This window comes from Thalia democratica, chromosome 1, assembly GCF_965202585.1.
Source record: "Thalia democratica chromosome 1, ktThaDemo2.hap1.1, whole genome shotgun sequence".
Classification (NCBI taxonomy): Eukaryota; Metazoa; Chordata; class Thaliacea; order Salpida; family Salpidae; genus Thalia; species Thalia democratica.
Genome location: NC_139165.1, coordinates 50,125,227 through 50,144,155, shown reverse-complemented (window position 1 = coordinate 50,144,155; position 18,929 = coordinate 50,125,227). Strand labels below are relative to the sequence as shown.

The following is an 18,929-nucleotide window of genomic DNA, read 5'->3' as shown; positions in this document are numbered from 1 at the left end:
ATTTTCATGATATAAGAAATACAAAAAGTTTATTGTTTATAATATTACATTTAGCTGTAAATAAACTGTTTTTTTGTTTGTTTGGTAGCTTTGAAAAATGTTTAGAATCTCACAAAATAACTTCTTCCTAGGTTTCTCGCAATCTCGTTTGAGCACAACTTTTTCTGTTTTTTTTCTTGCTCTATAAAGTATCAAATGCGCAATTTTTATAATGTTAATAATTTTTAACACAAGTACATAAACAAGACTAAAAATTAAATTATTTTTAGCTTCTTTTAAAAAAATTAACATTAATAAACACTGCCTCAACTTTTTATTGAGTTTATAGGAAGTTTCAGCAAGTAAGCTTTTTGTTACTTTCAACTAGTTTTAACTTTATTATATATTACAACTAATATTTTTGTATTTTATTTATTACATGCAAGTATTCTTTTCAAATGGAACCTTGACTTATTAAAAAAACTTTATTAATTCATTTTCTGTGACAATAAGATTAATTTTAAAAACTATACTAGCTTTTAAACTTTTGTGTACGTTTTAGAATGAGATCAACTTTGATGACTATTGTATTGTTGTGTTCCATACTTGCGTTTGTGACTTCTGCACCTAGTTACAGCTCTAACTCCATTTCAAGAAGAATTGATCGTCCTTATCATTACAGGTATATTGTTTGTAAAGAATAATGTATGTACAGGAAAGCATTGTGCTTCAATTAAACCACTTTAGTTATAAAAGATTCTAGTTTTTAAAAAGTAAAAATATTAAATTTCATATTAAAATGTATAAGTTCAAAGTACATGAACGCTAAAATATAATGTTAAACATTAAAACATTTCAAAAAATTTTAAGTCAAAAGGTTTTTAGCTTTTAAATAATTTTTTAGATCATCTTTAAAAAAAAGAAATCCGGAAGCCAATATTTTAAGTATAATTGCCCAACGAGTAGCGGAAAAACATAGACAGACTAAAGTAAAACAGCTGATGGAAAGTGTTGATACTGGATCTTATAAAGTCAGTTAAAAATAAAATTCTAACTTTACTAATCTCATAAATTTTTTTTTTGATTTTATATGCTTGCATTTGAAGCACCTGAGTTTGTTAAAAGTTATTATGCATAGTTATAATACTTTTCAAAGCTTTAAAACTGAAACAGTTCGAAAGTGAATTCGCTTCGAAATATATATGCTTAGTGAAAAAACTAACAACTTTTTATGTACACAATGTATTCTATATGTTAAGATTTCATTAATTTTTGAGATGATATAATATACAGAAAAATAACAAAACTTGGTCTCAATTTTTTTTTAATGTATATAGTTATCTATAAATTCACCTTAAAGATGACCGAAAGGTTTTCTCCACACCAAGTATATTGACCATACTTGTTTTAATTCATTTATTTTACTTGTTCTAATGTCATAAGTCAAACATATAAACTGCTTACTTTACTTCAATGTTTTCAAATTTAAGAGTTACTCTCTTTAAAAAAAAATGTTTTTTTTGTTTTTGATAAACATTAATTTAAATGCTAAAATGTATACAGTGCTAAAGTTCCATAGTGTTTATCCGCAATCGTTTCTCAAAAACTTATAGTTCACCGGTAACTAATAAATAAGCAAATACAGTGTAAGTTTATCTAGCTATTTATAAGTTTTACAAATAAGTCTACTTAAGCAGTTACTTTTATATTTATCTTTGTTTAATGTTAACGAGCTAATACATTATTTTTAATATTACGTACAAAGTTATATTTAAGACTAACATGTAAAAAAAATATGGAATGGAATTCATTTGAACTTCTTAAATTACCCTGAAAATTCTAACCTATAGTTTAACCTGAAAATAAATAAGTTAGTTGATAAAAAACTAAACAGTTTTAGATAAAAAACATACAAGGTCGTTGAACTACTGCTATTTTTATTTTTATAAGCTTTAAAAATAAAGTAAGTAAAAATTTTAAGTAGGTTATATGCTTAAAAACAGTTTTTATAATGTTTTTCAACGATTATAGCTTAGATTTGTTATATAGTCATTTTACATTACTTAAATATATAGAAACTAAAACTAGTTTAAAGTTATAAGACATATAAAACTTTTGCTCAAGTATTTTTATTTTGAGCTGTAGCATAACTATAGTGAGTTCGCTATAGGCTGTTTCAGTTTTAAAAAACTTGACCATTTTTGTGCTCTATCATAACTATAATCAATAATTACCTTCTAAAAACTATCATGTTTTGATTAATAACAAGTTTATAGACTTATTTAACAAACAAATAAACCTTGTTACTTTCATTTCGTGTCACCCCGTGCATGCCATCACCAAACGTCAAACGCGGTCACCAGATGAGACTGGCGAAATGTAGAACTCTGAAGATCATTTTCAAATTTCGAAAAAATTGCAGAAGCATAGTAAATCCCCCAACAATGTGAAGCATGTACTTTCAAGGTACGCTTGAGACACGGAAAGGTTACATCTCTACTTAAAAAGTGTTCGGAACCGTCTTGTAAGATTAAAAACGTTTCGACAAAGTAGAAAATCATCAACTTATGTCTTCATATTAAGTGGTACTTTTAGGGGCTTTTATATTAAATGTTAAACATAAAAAAAGGAAAAAGCAAAAAAAAATTATTTACGCGAAGTTACATGAATACAGTTTTTTTATATCTAAGGCTTTTGCATGATTTTTGACAAAATTCAGTTTGAATTGCGTTATGTTTTTAATCGTATTATGTTTAAACATTAAACATAATGAATATGCAGTGATTTTTTTGCTTTGCTTTAAACTGCTGCTTTAATGATTTTTTTTTAATGTTTAATGGAAACACTTTTATTTTCAACTTTTTTATATGTTTTCTTAAAATTGAAAAAATTCTAAAACTAACTGATAATTTTCACAAAACAATGCTAAACTCTTTTTATTTCATTACTAATTAGCATATTAAGTTTATTTCAATTTTTAACTCAACAAACTTACATATTTACAAAATTTATTTAGACTTTTTAAAAGATAACCTAAATACTTATTCTTTTTAATATTTTTCAGCGTTTTATTATTAATATAGTGTGTTGGACCTTAAAAAGTTTGTTTGTTTAGTTTTCGTTTTATAATAATTAGTTTTAACTGTGATTTTAAGCTTTTACAAAAAAAAGTCTAGTAAGATCAAGCTGACGTAAAATAAACTTTAAACATCTAAATTATGTTTAAAAGTTTTGTGTTAGGTATACTTTTTTCCTTGCAAAAACTTTGTGACACCATACAAAACATGTTAATAAGCATTACAAATTTTTTTACATACACGTTTAACTTAAAATTATAATAATTTAGACGTTATAAATGTTACTACATTAAGAAATTTTTGATCTAATCATAGTGTGTATGAAGTATAAAACTAGTACTTTTTGTGTTTTATTCCCTTCTATGCATGTCTGAAACCTATGTAAATTTTATAGATGTTTATTTTAATTCTTGCTAATGTAAAATTCTAAAATAAATTATTGATACAACTTTTAAAATGCTAATGTATACATATGTTAATTAATTAACAGGTTTTTACATAGACAAAATCTTAGATATAGATAACAATCACTGACATCTTTATAAAAGTAAACTCCCCATGGGTTTTTACATGGCATGTTTCATTTTTACAAAAAAAAGTTTTTGACAATTAAAAAAACATATTTTCTTTAAAACTTTTTCTTAAAAAAACTGCTTTAAAAATTTAAAGTATAATTTAAGCGGTAAACATTTATTCTAAAAAATACTCTTCATAATATCAAAAATAGCTTAATTAGTTCGTCTATATTATTTTTATAAGATAGACTTTGATTATGTAACATTCAGATGAATCTATTGAAATACTTTTCATACTAATTGTAACAGTTATAACTATAAAAAATATTGTATCAAAGCCACATTAATAATGCTAAGGTAAACTAACCAAAAGTTATGTGTAAATAAATCAAAAATATTTAGTAGATTTGAAACTAGTTTTAAATCTTTAGTAGGTTTAAAACTAGATTTAAAACATTTTTTTTATAAAATTCGTATTATACCCAAATTTGAAAGTAATTTTTAATTTAAACATACACAAGAGTACTCCATAGAAAGACGGACATAGAAGGATAAACATTTTAAGAGTTACAAAATTAAATAATGTAATTAAGTTGTTTTGATCGTATTTATTAAAAAAATAAAAGCTTTTAAAATTAATTTTTACCGGAATATATACAATATTTATGACATCTATTAAAATTGTACGTCATTTTCTTTATTATTTAAACTGTCTTGTGTTCTGAAAATGGTAAATTGCTCTGAAAGTGTAACATAGTTATTTCACATAAAGAAAAATGAATAAGTTTAAATATGACGAATTTTAATTTACTGAATTAGTGGTTAAGAAGTATTTAGTTTCATTTAAAACAGGTTTTAGTGTTTACTACTGGCTATCTATTTTTAAACTCAGAATAAAACTTTAAATAAATGTTTTGTTTATTTTATTACTTTTGTTTGATAGACTAGCTTATAGAAATTATGAAAGATTCAACAAGTTTATGGAGTAACTTTTGTAACTAAAAAGTATTATTGCTATACTTGATACTTAATTAAAAAAAAAAAGATTGGAAAAATTAATAGTTACCTATCTTTATTTAAACAATCTATAAACAAATTAGATTTAATATGTTTTAATAAAATTTAAGTTTTATTCTATCATTTATTAAGTTAGGTAACTAGATATTGTGTTGACTGCTATAAAAAAATACTGAAAATATAACATTTAAACAAACTAAAACCGATGAACAAATACCTATTAAGTGTTGTAGTAACTAAAAATTTGCAGGATATGAAAAAATTAAACAAAGCATGATGAAAAATTTCTGATTACCAAGATTTTTTTTTATACTTCGTAAAAGTAGGCTTAAATTTAAAGTAGTATTAAATAATTAACTTAAATCATATTTTTAACAAACTTTTAATTTCTAACTTTATCCTATCACATCCGATCGTAGCTTAGAAAAATATATTCTTACCAGGTTAAACTTAATACTTTATACATATATATCTATATATATATATAGAACTAAAATACAAATAACTTTTGCTTGGGACATTTATATATTAATTAATAAAATAAACTACTAAGAATTAAAAGTAATAATATGAACATAACTTGTTTACTCAGCCTATTTTATTAAACAAACATGCTAGTATAAAGAGCTATACAAGTTGTTAGTCTAAAAATTAACCTTAAACAGATTAGGCATTAAATAGCTTATATAAGTATACAAGTAAGTCTAGTTGACTTTTTTAACTTATTTAAAACTGTTTATATTTCTTAATATTTTAATTATAAACAAACTTAAGCTTTTTACAAGTATTGTTTTAGCATTGATTTTATAGTAAAATAAAATAAAGTAAAAGGTGCTACAAAAACTTTTTTGTTAATAGATCTCAATTCGACTTACATGTTTATTTTTTTATTGATATCTAAAAATAAATATAAAAAACAAAAAACTTATCATTAAATTGTTTAATTAATAAAAGTGTCAATAAAATATCGTCACTTTTATTTATTTTAAAACGTTTTTATTACACTTTAAACACCCAGCGAAGTTTTCTTACTGCAATGTAAATACAAACTTGTCTTATTTTACAACTATAACATATTGGATTAACTTTGCTCCATGCATGAGTTAGTTAAAGCGCAGGTTATAAACATGCTATTATGTTAATAAACCACTGGTACAAAAGTAAATTAAAATAATATATCACGACAAAAAATAACAAAAATAATAAAAAACTGAAATAGAACATTTTTCAGAAAAAGTTGTTTACATTAGTATTTTTGTTTAATTAATATTTATACAAGTTTGTAGCTAGTCTTTTAAAGTTGCTGTTTTGTGCATGGCTTTAAAAAATAAATTTCGTATAAAGTACTGGAAAATCAAAATTGGTTATTGTATTACATTTAAGAGTTCAAAGTTTAAACTTACAATATTGGGTAAAATGAATCTAAAATAAGGTTTTAAACTGTTAATGTCAAAATAAAATTTGACAATTATACTTTTTCATCGAAGTTAAACAATTTTGGTAATCTAATTATCGTAAACTTATAAAAACTCTAACTATTTTAAATATACTAATTTGTAAAAAAAAATTACTTATTTTTACACAATTTAGTTTTAGAAGTGCAATAATTAAACAAGTAAACCTAGTGTAAATATTTTTATACAATAAAAATACTTGTACTGTTTTTGAAAAAAAATGTATGAGCATTCGTTACATTAACATTATCTATATCTTTTATCAAAAGTTATTGTAAATAGCTAAGATCATTAGATTTAAGCTATTTTTAAGTTTTACAAACGCGTTACTTGTTTTACATGATTTTAAATTCAACCTATCATGACAAGTCAGCTCATCTATGCATACTTATTAGAAAGTACAACGTAAAGAAAAACAATTTACATTCGATTTAAAATAAATAACATATAAGCACATAAAAACATCTAAAAATTTACCCAACGAAAATCTAAAACAAGTTTTAGTTAATATTCTAAAGAGAAAGTAGTACAAATTTAAAGTTGAAGCTACTAATTTTTAAAGTAGATCTAAGTATGTTTATTTGTGTGTTTGCTGTCAGCTTTAAAATTAATATTTTTCTATCTTGTTTCTTTGAACACTTTCCAGCTTATTAAAATCTTTGCCGTGAAACATATTAAATTTTAAAACTTCTGAGAAAAACATTTTTACACTTTAATTAGTTGCTTTTCATGCAGAAGTTCGACTAACAGATTAAAATGAGAAGAACAAGCATCTTTGTGTTATCGTGTAATGCTTCAGTATCTAAATTTATTACATGTTAGAAAAGATAGAAAAATAGATCAAACATACAGTTCTTTTCTTTGTTTTAGTTATTACACGACTTTCTTTATTTTAAGAAATAGGTTAATTAAACACCTTTGGTATAAAAAACAATTAGTACAACATTAACTGGTTTTATTTAACTCATTAGTTGCTAGCATACTTTTAGTTAAAAATTAAATTTAAAAAAAGTTTAGTTTAAAAATAAAATAAATTAATAATCAGAGTTTTACATTACGAATATATTCTAGTTTTAAATGCTTTAGATGCTTGCGAAATAAACTACTTTTTACTTTAATTAATTTTAATTTTCACAAAATTTTCCAAATTAAAAAAACCTAAGAATAAGCTCAAAAAGTTTTTGTAACATAAATAAAAAGGTGTACTCTCTTAAACAATGAAATCTTTAGCTATCTGCTACATTTTTTATTCGGAAATACCAAAGTTGTTTATGCACTAACATAAGCTTGCCGTAAAACAATGAAATAAGTCTCCGAAAAAGGACAACCTAAAACCAACTGTATTAAATATGATATCATGAAAACACTTTAGTTAAAAAAATGATGTAATATCTTAAGTGAAATTTAAAATATACAATAGTTATTTCTAAAAATGTTACTAAGTAAAACCAAAATGTTATAAAATGAGCTGCGGCTTTGTTATTGTGGTAGCTTTGAAAAGCACTAAATTTATAATTCACCATACAAATTTCAACCTACACACAGGACATTAGACCACAATCCAAGTATATTTTTAGATACAAACAATTAAATAAATCAATACAATAAACCCCTTACGGCTATCTCATTAGTTTATTATAATATCTCTACTTGACGTTTAATTGAAAAAATTTTACCGTTTTGAATAATTAAAAAACAAACATTAATTTTTATGGTTAGTACGTAGTTAAGAACAACCTTTCTACTAAACTTAAAAAAAAGTATATTTAAAAACCTTATCAAGATTAGTTTTATCAGGATGGTTATTAAAGAAAAGCTTATGTTTTTTAGAATTTAATTTACTAACAATAGAATAAGTTTATTTGGTTGAAACTTTATTTTGATGTAAAGCTTAGTAAAATTTATCTTCATTATATGACTTTATAAAACGGTAATAAGTGTATTTATATGGAAAAAATATTCTGGAAAATATTTGATGTCATAAAGCTTTTTAAGGTTTTCATGATTTAAATTAAATATTGTTAATACACATGAAGATATACTTAGAAGTCTATCAGCTACATAAAAATAAGTTTTTGAAATTTAGGTTAGTATATTTAATTTAAAAAATATTTGAAAAACGCGTATTCTTAAATTTGAGACGCGTATGGTGTAACAGAAAAAAATTAACATTATTATTTGAACTATTTATACCTTTTTCCTTAAACTAAAAGCAAATATCTATTTATTAAATACAAAAGAAAACTTGTCCATTGTTGAGTGTATTACCGTTGAAGTCTATATTTAGTTCACAAATAGCATGTTAATGAAAGTTAGTATATGTGCATTTAAAAAAATAAAGTTGAAAAATCTTAAACTGTGAAAAGCTTATTTAAACTTTTATTCTAATGCAAAACTTTATAATTTACTACCCAATGTTATAATCGAGTAGGAGCATAAGCTTGACTTTGAAAAGAACGTCATACATCTTCTAGCTTTTACCATAATATTGTCTAAGTGTTATTTATTTCACACCTATCAAAAAATTTAGTTATTTAAAACAGACATTGAAATTTATACTCAATAAGATAGTTGAAAATAAAGAAGAAAGTACAGGCAATTTTTTTTTCAACCGTAATAAGCTTTAACATTTTCTGAACGAAAACAAATTTGCTTGCGATTCAGTAACAAATTAAATACTGATAGTAAATTATTGGATGTCGTCTTTCAGGTTAGTAAAGCAGACGCAGCCAAGTTTATGAGGGATCACGTTTCGGGACCGAACGCTGGCTTCAAAGTCGAAGTGAAGACCTACCCGCCAGTGTACGTGCCAAAACACAAATCTCAATATACTAACTCCAGAGTCGCTAAGTAAGAAGTTTTAAGTTGAAAAAGTGTACAGTTGATTTGTATTTGATGTTGACAAAATTAATTATAAAAAATAAGTATATGAGTATGATTTATTCATATACATAACATGAGTAGGAAAAAACTACAACTATAACACAGTTACATAAATTTTTAAATAAAAAGAGTTTATAGATTCATAGCAGAAAAAAAAAAGTTGGTTTGCAATTATTCTACCCAGTTCATTCTACGTTTATAAAATGGTTTAAAAATAATTTTTTAGACCTATTTAAATATTTAACTGTGTTTAAAATCAATAACAAGTCAAACTAACTTAATTTGCAATAAATAAATATTTTTGATTAACTTTTTTAAAATTTTTACTTAGAAAGTTTATTAATTACCAAAATGAACTGAATTTAATTATAACAAAAAAAAACAATCTATTAAGTATACTTCTCATGAAAAGAGTAATACATTAAAAATATAAGCTGTTTATAATTTGAAAAGTTTAAAAATACTACTAGCTTAAAAATAACAATATAAAACAGCACAATAAAAAGTTTAAAGACTTAAAAACATTTTATTTTTATAATTACTATGTGGTAAAAACTATAATATTACTTAAAGTAAGAAGCTACTATAACAATAAATACAATCATATTTACGATAAGTTCATTTCTATATAATAACTTAATTTTGATTTATTCTACAGTTACAATGCACAGCTCATAGCTGCAATTACAAAAGCTAAGGCTTGTAAAGAACTCCAAATGAAGTTGTTGAAATTGAACACTAGAGTTAAAGTTATTTGTTAGATATCGTATAAGTCTAACTAGTGGCAGTTCTAAAAATAATTAAGATGAAAAGGATGACGACTTGATCTTGTTAAAGAAAATTGCTTATTATTACTTTTAGTGTTACTTTTTAGCATTGGTTACCGTTTTTTATGTTTAAGTTCACGACGATTGGTATTAAGGAAATTTTCTTTAAAGAAAGCTGATAAAAAATATATAATATACTCGCTAATAATGATTATTTTAACTTGCAATACTTTTTCTTACATTTTTAAAAGTTAGTATTCTGATCAAATGATTATGTTTATCTATCATCTTTTAAACTTTTATTTTCCTAGTTAAAATAACCATAATTTACAAAATTGATAACTGTTGCTCAAAATTTTTGTGAATTCATTTTATTTTAAAGAAATAGTCTTTTTTTTAAATAAATAATAAGCTTATGATTAAATAAAAAGTATAAGATGAAATACTTTTTTTATTTTTTGATATTTGATAGCTACGGTTTATTGTTTGTAAATTTAAGATTATGTTTTTAAAATACATTATTAATATAACTTACTGAAAACCAAAACATTAAAGAATTTTAAGCTTCTTAAATTTTTTTTTAAATATTAAACCTATTTGACTTAAACTTTGCTTACAATTTGAAATATTAATGCGATTTTTCGCATAGTAACTCTCTGATAATGCATCCCACTTTATATTTTGTTAAAATTGTTAAAAAAATAAACTTATGACTAAGAGGAAATAATACGTTTTGTATACAAACGAACTACTTTAATTTTAATGATTTAAAGTACTTTAAAGTATTAAAATTAAAGTTTTTAATAGCTTAGTCCTTGTCATTTCAACATAAAAATAATTTCCATTATATGTAGACTATTCCAAAATATATCAACAACAAATGCAGTTGTATTACTTTGTAATAAGTGCTAAAGTATTAAAAGTCCCATACTTTTAATCGAAAATATGAAACTTTAGTAAAAAATATTAAAATTTAGAAAGTCAACTTACTTTTAAAATATTTTTATACTTTAACTTCCAAAACATAACCTAAAACTTTCAATGAATAACAACGCACTTTAATGATTTTGCTTATACTTTAAATAACTTATTATAACATTAAATAACCTACAAATAATAGTGAAAAAATAACAAAAGTCTATTATGACTGAGTTTATTATCTTCGAAATTTTTTAAATTTGTACAGTTTTATTGATGTAAATATAATACTAAATCAATTGTCACGTTTAGTTTTTTGTGTTAAGTGTTTTCGAGTCTTTATTTTAAGTTTTTCTTTGTTTTACTTAAGTCTGTTAAAACATATAAAAACTTAAACTTTTAAGATTGTGGTGTATAACTCGATTACTGAGAGGTCTTTTTTTACACCAGGTCCTTAGACCATAAATTTTTTAAGTATTTAGATTTTTGTTTTTTTATAAAGTTTATATTTTTGGTTATTTTTAGAGTCAAAGGTTTTTCTTATCGTTTTTGTATTAAAAGCTTAATACCACTTTCTGTTTAATATTGTCAGACTTTTTTGTACAACTTTTAGCTTAAGACATAAACTATGCACTTTTTTGAACTAATTAAAAGACTTTATTTTTACTATTGGTCTTTTTTATCTCTTTTCAAAAAGTATAAAAAAAATTAATTTGATTTTATTTTGTTTACTACACCTAATTTGTAAAAATAAAGCTTAAAAACTTGCTTTCTTCAAAAAATTCAGTATTCTTTTAACTAATTAACTAATAGAAATTCATACCTGTTTATATTATAAAAAGTTACAACATCTTTTAAACATAAATAATGGTTAAATACTCTTGTAAAACACTTTATTCTTAATCAATATAGTCTTAAAATAAATAAAAAATGGTTAGAACCATCAAAAAATTCAGTCACAGTCTTATACAAGCACTTTGAAGAGATCTTTCGTTTATTAAAAAACAAAAATTTTAATTAAGTAAAAAACAAAAAATATACTAGCAACTAGAGAAAATTAAGTACCGTAAATTAAATATTTTTAGTAAAATATAAAGTAAAACTAAAAACTACCATATTATTAAAATACTGAGTTTCATACTTTTACTTCAAAACTAATGTAATAGTATTTTTTTTTGTTTTCTACAGAATTGAAAATGTTTGTCTTTTAATAAACGAAAGATCTCTTTAAAGTGCTTGTATAAGACTGTGACTGATTTTTTTGATGGTTCTAACCATTTTTTATTTTTGTTAATCTAAAATTCAATCCTATCCGGTTTTTAAAATCAAAAGAGAAAGACTACCTTCATCACATTTTAATTTCTCAATATAGTCTTATACATGGTAATTTATTTTTAAAAATGGTTGAGTTACATTAAAGCAGCCTAAGTTTATTAAAATTTGAAAGAGCCAAATACTTGCTGTTAATAAAGCTTAAATATTTAAAATACGATTGTCATAAAAATCACATAGTATGTAGCTGGACTAGATAAACATTACAATTCATAAACTACAGACTAAAAAAATGGTTTGAGAATTCAAAGATATATTCAAAGTACTATAAATAAAATTTCACAAACACTTAAGTATTGTAAAGTGACTTAAAATTCACAAAATAAAGTAGTAACGAAGTTTATTAACAGTTAAATAAATATTTACATCGAAAGCGCAAAAGTTTAATTATCATAAGTTAGCTTTGAAAGGACAGTTAAGTTTTTACAAATTATTTTTTTTAACTATAAAAATTTATTAAGCCTTTAATGAAGTAAAAAACTTCAATTTATCTTATAGATTGTTTTTAATGAGTTTGTATACACTTAAATATTTTATGTAGAAACAATTTTAATCAAAAATTATGTTTATATTACACTTATTCTACTTTAAGTATTAAAGGGTAGCAACTCTTTGAGTTAAAAAAATGTTTTGAGTGACATTAAAATGTCTTAAGTCATCTTTTATTTCAAATTATTAAACACTTTTTTTTTTACTTAACAATATTAATAAAACCAGTTTCTTAAATAAAGTTGGTTCGACAAATAACATCGAGAAAACAACTGGTCTAAATGTTTAGAAATCTTATAACTATCCTTAGCATTAAATAAAAAAACTAAACTGGCCTGAGTCATCCTAAGTTTTGTTTAGATATTCGTAATATCCTCAGTCATCCTGATATTTTCAGAAGTGCGTGGCAACCCTGGTAATAGATAAAAAAAGTTTCAAAAATGAGCATCAGTGTATGTACATCAATGTGCATATAAATTAACTTATGTCCACTGAAAGCTTAATTTTAAAAATCAAAGATGTCTTCTGAATAAAAAGTATTTTACCTTATGTCATATATTTATTTTGTTTAAAAAGATTATGTGCACACTTAATTATAACAAGCATAGGTCTACATTAGTGTGTATAGAAATTAGTTTAGTGTGCACAGAAAATTTATTAGAAAAACTAAATATGTATTCTGAACCTAAAAATTGGTTACTTTATGTAATTTTCTTATTTAGTTTGAATTGTGTTTGTACACTTTAAATTTAAAAAAAGGTGAAAAAAAAATCATAGTTGAAAACTATGCTGTTTAACCGGTATTAAATAAAAGTAAAAAACGTGAAAGTGAGCATCTGTGTACATTGGTGTGAGTAGAGAGTAAATTTACTATTAAAAGTGAAATTGTGTCTGAACAAAAACTGTTTTATCTTATGTCATATTCTTTTTTTTTTCAAATATTTTTGTGCACACTCAAATATAGAATATAAGGATCAAACGTCTACATGAGAAACTTAGGTATAAGTTACATATTAAACAAAATATCTAAATTATAAATAAATGATATATAAGTTAAATACTGTGCATTACTTTTTTAAACAATGGATCACATTTGTACTTATTTCTACTTAATAAGTATGTATTACATAATTATATTTTTTTAATTGTTTTTAAAACTTTGTTTTAGTTGACCAGTTGCTAATGTAAGAAGAAAGTTATTAGCTAAACAGAGAAAAAAAAAAAACATTTTTAGAAAACTAATATGTTTTTTTTTCAGAGTTTTAAGCCTAAGCACTAAAAATATAGATGGCTTAAAAATTCTATTCAGGGACGTAAAACTAAATTAATCAAATGACAACAAATCACCGGAAAAAATCAACTTAAACAAATTTTAGTTTAGCGTGCCACACTTACATGCTCGCGGGACGCAGATTTTTTTGCGGTCTGCACTCTGTTCAAAGAAAAAGTGTGCTCGCGAGTAGCAGATTTACCCTTCGATTATATTAGATTTTAAGCTTGCTAAATGTAAGTATGTTTATTTATTTGTTTAATTTTTCAAATTATAATATTGTTAAGTAGCTTATATTTTTCATAAATTAACATAAACTAACCTGGTAACATTATGATTTTCCTAAATTGATAATTTTAAACTATAAGTGTTATTTGGTTTTTAGTTTTAGTTTTTTATTTCAAGTTTAGCCTAATGTCTTCTTGCATGTTTATTTAAAAAAATTACAGTCTTTATTCAACTGATGATCTTGTTTGATTTGGTTGAAGCGAGTGAAACATTGTTTTGTTAACAAAAATCTAAAATTTTGAATTGACTTGCTGTATAGATCTATAATTAAACGAGGTTTAAATCTTTAAATAATATTTATTTGCCCTTGTTATAAATTGTACTCAAACTATATTGTTTATGCAATCTGTACACAAAAATACTTTGTCCTAGGTCTATCAATTTTTAGTACCAATAATTTAGTAATATATGTTAAGATAATTTGTTAAATATTCATTTCACTATAGTTTACATTCTTCTATACCAAGCCAATGGGAAATTGCATATATTATACCAATACACAAAAGAGGTTACAAGAGCAACTAATATCTCTATTTACAGACAAATCTCCTTAACAATTAGCTTTTGCAGAATTTAAGAACATATAATCTTTTTTTAAATAGTCTTATTTCAACTAAACAACTTGGATTTTTTCCAAACGAACACCTTGTTTTCATTTTTTAGATTAATTACTTTCATGGTAAATGTCAATTTTAAGCAGTAATCTACTAAAATAATTTCCACATATATCCAAAGAATTTTTTAATTTGTATTCATTTTAAACTAATAAAACATAATTTACATAATTTAATTTAAAATAGACAACAAAAAATTACTTTCAGTTAAAGTATTTATGATCTTGGAATTTTATAACTGAAAATTCAAAATCGAACAACCGTATTCACAAATTTACAAAATTGCGTCTACCTAATTTTGTTGAGTATTACATTTTATAATTCTTATGTTATCATTCCTAAAAATTTATATGGTATATATTCGTTTTAACTTCAAATATAACTCGTCAATCTGGTAGTAATACCTGAAAAATAATTAAAACCAAATGGAATAAGTCCAAAGAAAATACATTGAATTGTCTTTATCCGCTGTGACAATTCCTTATGATTTTTACCTTATTTGACTAATAAGACTTAATATTAAGTCTTTAGAGTATAGAAAATTTGAGCTTGACCTTAATTTTTTTTAAATACTTGTTAATGGTGAAATAATAATAAAAAAATTAAAATTTAAGCATTACTAAAAATATTTTTTAAGACATAATAACAAATAATTTACATACAGATATTAATTCAATTGAGAGGCACAATTCTTTCTTTTATCGTTCAACTGAATTAAACTTCAAAAATCAAGTTTTTTTAAACATAATTAAAAGATTCTTATTATAAAAAATCAAAAAAATTGTTGTAGCATATTAAAAGTAATAAGTATTTTTAACTTATTCTCTTCTTCATTAAACTTTAAATTAATAATTTAAAAAAAAGTATTTTTTTTCTAATTTTAGTAAAGAAAACATGACTTAAAAGTAATTTAAACTTCTATTATATAAAACTACATTGTGGATTTAAAATAAAAAGAATCTTTAAATTAAATGTTTTTTTGATGAAAACTTTTAAAAATCACAAAACAAATTGATTGGATCGATTTTAGTAGTTTATTTTTTATAAATAAAACCTTCTCTAGTTTTAATAAAAATTTGAAAAATCTTGATTAAATCTTTAAAGCTTTGCTAAAGTTAAATATATCTTAGTTGAGTTTGTGATAAAACTGTACTTTTGTTTTTTTTTACTCTCTAAATCAGGGGTCGGCAGGCAGTTGGTGGTCGCGGGCCAAATTTCAAGTTTCCAAAGTCTTCGCGGGCCGCAGTTTTAGTTTTAGTGACATTTGAATAATATTTTTGTTTTAGTTTTAGTCACACTAAAGAAAGGTTTTACTTTTATTCACCTTAATATTTTAAATGACTTTTAGCAATACATAGGCTGCCTATTTAAATTAATATTTATTGGATAGAATTCACATTGACTAATATACTTAAGTGTTTATAAACTATCTACTTTCATAACCACTTGATAAGTTAAACTTAATACTTTTGTAATTTTACTTACAACCTAACTCTCTATAAAAACCTAACTTGAAAGACAATTTATGGGTTACTTTTATACATATGTTATATTATCAACCCTTTTTTCATATTTCTAAGAATATTTACTTCAAAAAAAGGTTTTTGCGTGTTTAGTAATTTACACTAATTAGAAATCTTATTAATTAATTAACTTAATAAAATTAATACCTATTTGTATTCCAGAAAGATAAAACAAATTCTTTAACATAATTTATTCTCGAAAATTTTAATAAAATATCTTATTAGTAATTAGTATTTTACATGGTTGCCACTTAAAAAAATGTCTGAGTTGTATTAAACCAGCCTAAGTTTATTAAAAGTTGAAAAAGCTAATAAATAGTTGTTAATCAAGCTTAAATACCTAATTAAAATATCATCATTATCAAAAAGTACACAAAATGTAAGAAAACAAGAAAAAAATACAATTAGCAAACTACACTACAGTCATAAAAAGTATTCTGAAAATTGAAAGATTTCTTTAAAGTGTTTGAAATAAAAGTTTCACACACACCTGAGTTTTTAAGCTTTTAAAATAGCCTGTTTGTGTAGCAACCCAGTTAAAATAAAGTTCACAACATAAATAAATAACGAAGGTTATTAACAGTAAATATGTTACATGCCAAAAAAATATAAGTCAGCTGGAATGGACAATTAAAATTCTTAAACGAATTTAACAAAAGTATAAAACTTTATTGAGTCATTAGCGAAGTAGAAAGACTTATTTTTTATTAAGCATTTTAGCAATTCTTTATCTGAAATAAGAATATTGCATTTAAAAGTAGTAATTGTCAATTATAAGACGAGCTACAAGAATAAAAAAACGTTAGTTAGGAGTTATTTCGAGAAACAATAAAAAAATAAATCACCAAAGTCAGTTCTACAACAAAGCACATAATAATTTTCAGTAACTACAGAATGACCAGAAAAATTGATAAGGCAAGTTATAAAGTAGCAAAATTTATTACTTAAAATGAGATACCGTTTATAATTGAAAGCTTTTCTAAATAATTGATATTGGCGTTAATGAAAAGCTTTTGTTTATTTCTTCATTGACAACTAGAAGTCGTGTTTAGAAAATGCATTAAGGTTATAGTCGTATAAATCAAATTAGGACTTTAATCAGTCTGTTAACATGAGAGCACTGATAAAAAAAAATGTTTCTCATCTGAGAATTTTTATTAGAGATGTTTTTACTAACTTTGACATTTTAGTAGAATTTCTTGGTTTAGTTTCAAAGCGAAGCACAACAATCGGTGAAATTTTACAAGTAAATGTGCAATACGCCAAAACAAAGTTTTTGGAAGTACAATTTATTTTTAGTATAAAGTTTAATTAAAGTTGAAAAAATGTCTTAACAAATATATCAATATTAAAAAATACTGTTAAGCTACTTTAATATATTTTCTAATTGAAAAATATTTATTTGGTAAGTTTTTTGTGTCAAATCGAAATTTAATTACTTTACATGTAAAAATTTTTCAAGTTCCAGGTTTTTTCAAAAATTCTCAAATTCAAGTTTTTTTCCAGAAATTTTAAGCATAAATTTTCAAATTCAAAGCTTTTCCTGGATTCGAGTTTTTTGGAAACACTGATTGTTCACACTTAAATGTACACAATAATATAAATAACATTTTAAATTATATTAACTGCAAGACTTAAAGTTTAACATATATTATAGCTCAAACTAACACTGTTGAATGAGCAAAACACACATCATAAGTTTAATTTGCTAATCTTTCAAGCAAAAAAGTCATCAAAAACATTCCTGATATTTTTGTATACAAAAAGAAATTCTAGCCAAAAACTTAAAAAAAAAATTATTTGGCCTGAGATTTAAAGTCTTCAAATAGTGATAGTCAGAGTGTGTGGCAATGTACGAGCGTGAACTTGGCTTGAATGGTTTTTTTTGTAATTTAATTTTTTAACCAAACTTTAAAACCAATTATTTTTAATTTCTTTAATGCTAACTTGGAAATTTTTTTAGTTCTAAAGAACGTTCTTTTGTTTAGCTTTTTACAATAACTTTTATCGATTTGGGGTTTTAGTTTTGTAGTGGGGCCCCTTTAAAAATTTAATGTTTTTTAGCATTTTTTACTTTACTTGTTTTTCTCCAAAAATTTTTTTTTCAAATTTTTTCATTTAAATTCATAATTGTATATATTATATTATTATATTATATATAATTTTTTTTTTAGGTTATTTTATTTATATTTATTTATATATTTATATATATTTATTATTTATTATATACTATTTTATTTATTTATACTTAACTTAATTAATTATATATTATATATAACTATATTATATATTATATAATATTTAAATTTATAACTAGTTTTAAAGTTTGGTTAAAAAATTTAATTACAAAATAACACATTCAAGCCAAGTTCACGCTCGTTGGCAATGTTTAGTTGTTTATTTGCTTGAATTTGAACTATTTTGATTAACAATGTACAAACTTAATAAACTTACCATCTCTAAATCTAGTTTATATTATAAGGTAGCTCTAAAAAACAGCAATTGTGTGTATTGATATGCAAGGCATAAAAATTAACCAAGTTTGACAAAAAAAATGTTTGGAAAATGAAAATGTACACCTAACAAAAACTATACTAAATTATGTCATATATATTGTTTTAGTTGTGTGTGTACAATTTAGATATTACATGTAGAAACGACAATGTTAGAAAATTACGCATAAACTAAACTTTAAATAACTAAAGTATTAAATAAAAAGTGGTTTAAAATATGAGCATCTTTTTAAGTTGCTGTGCATAGAAATTAATTTAAAGTACAAAGAAAACTTTAAAAAAATTAAATG

At 23.2% G+C, this 18,929-nt stretch overlaps 1 protein-coding gene across 1 annotated transcript; it reads left to right on the top strand.

The window, feature by feature from the left end:
• The first annotated feature begins 228 nt into the window (after positions 1–228).
• LOC145847872 (uncharacterized) lies at positions 229–10,085 on the top strand. Its single transcript, XM_082953748.1, has 5 exons — positions 229–341; positions 542–661; positions 884–1,010; positions 8,753–8,892; positions 9,584–10,085. Exons 2-5 carry the CDS (start codon positions 543–545, stop codon positions 9,684–9,686), a joined length of 489 nt encoding a protein of 162 aa, XP_082809874.1. The 5' UTR covers positions 229–341; position 542; the 3' UTR covers positions 9,687–10,085.
• Positions 10,086–18,929: the final 8,844 nt, after the last annotated feature.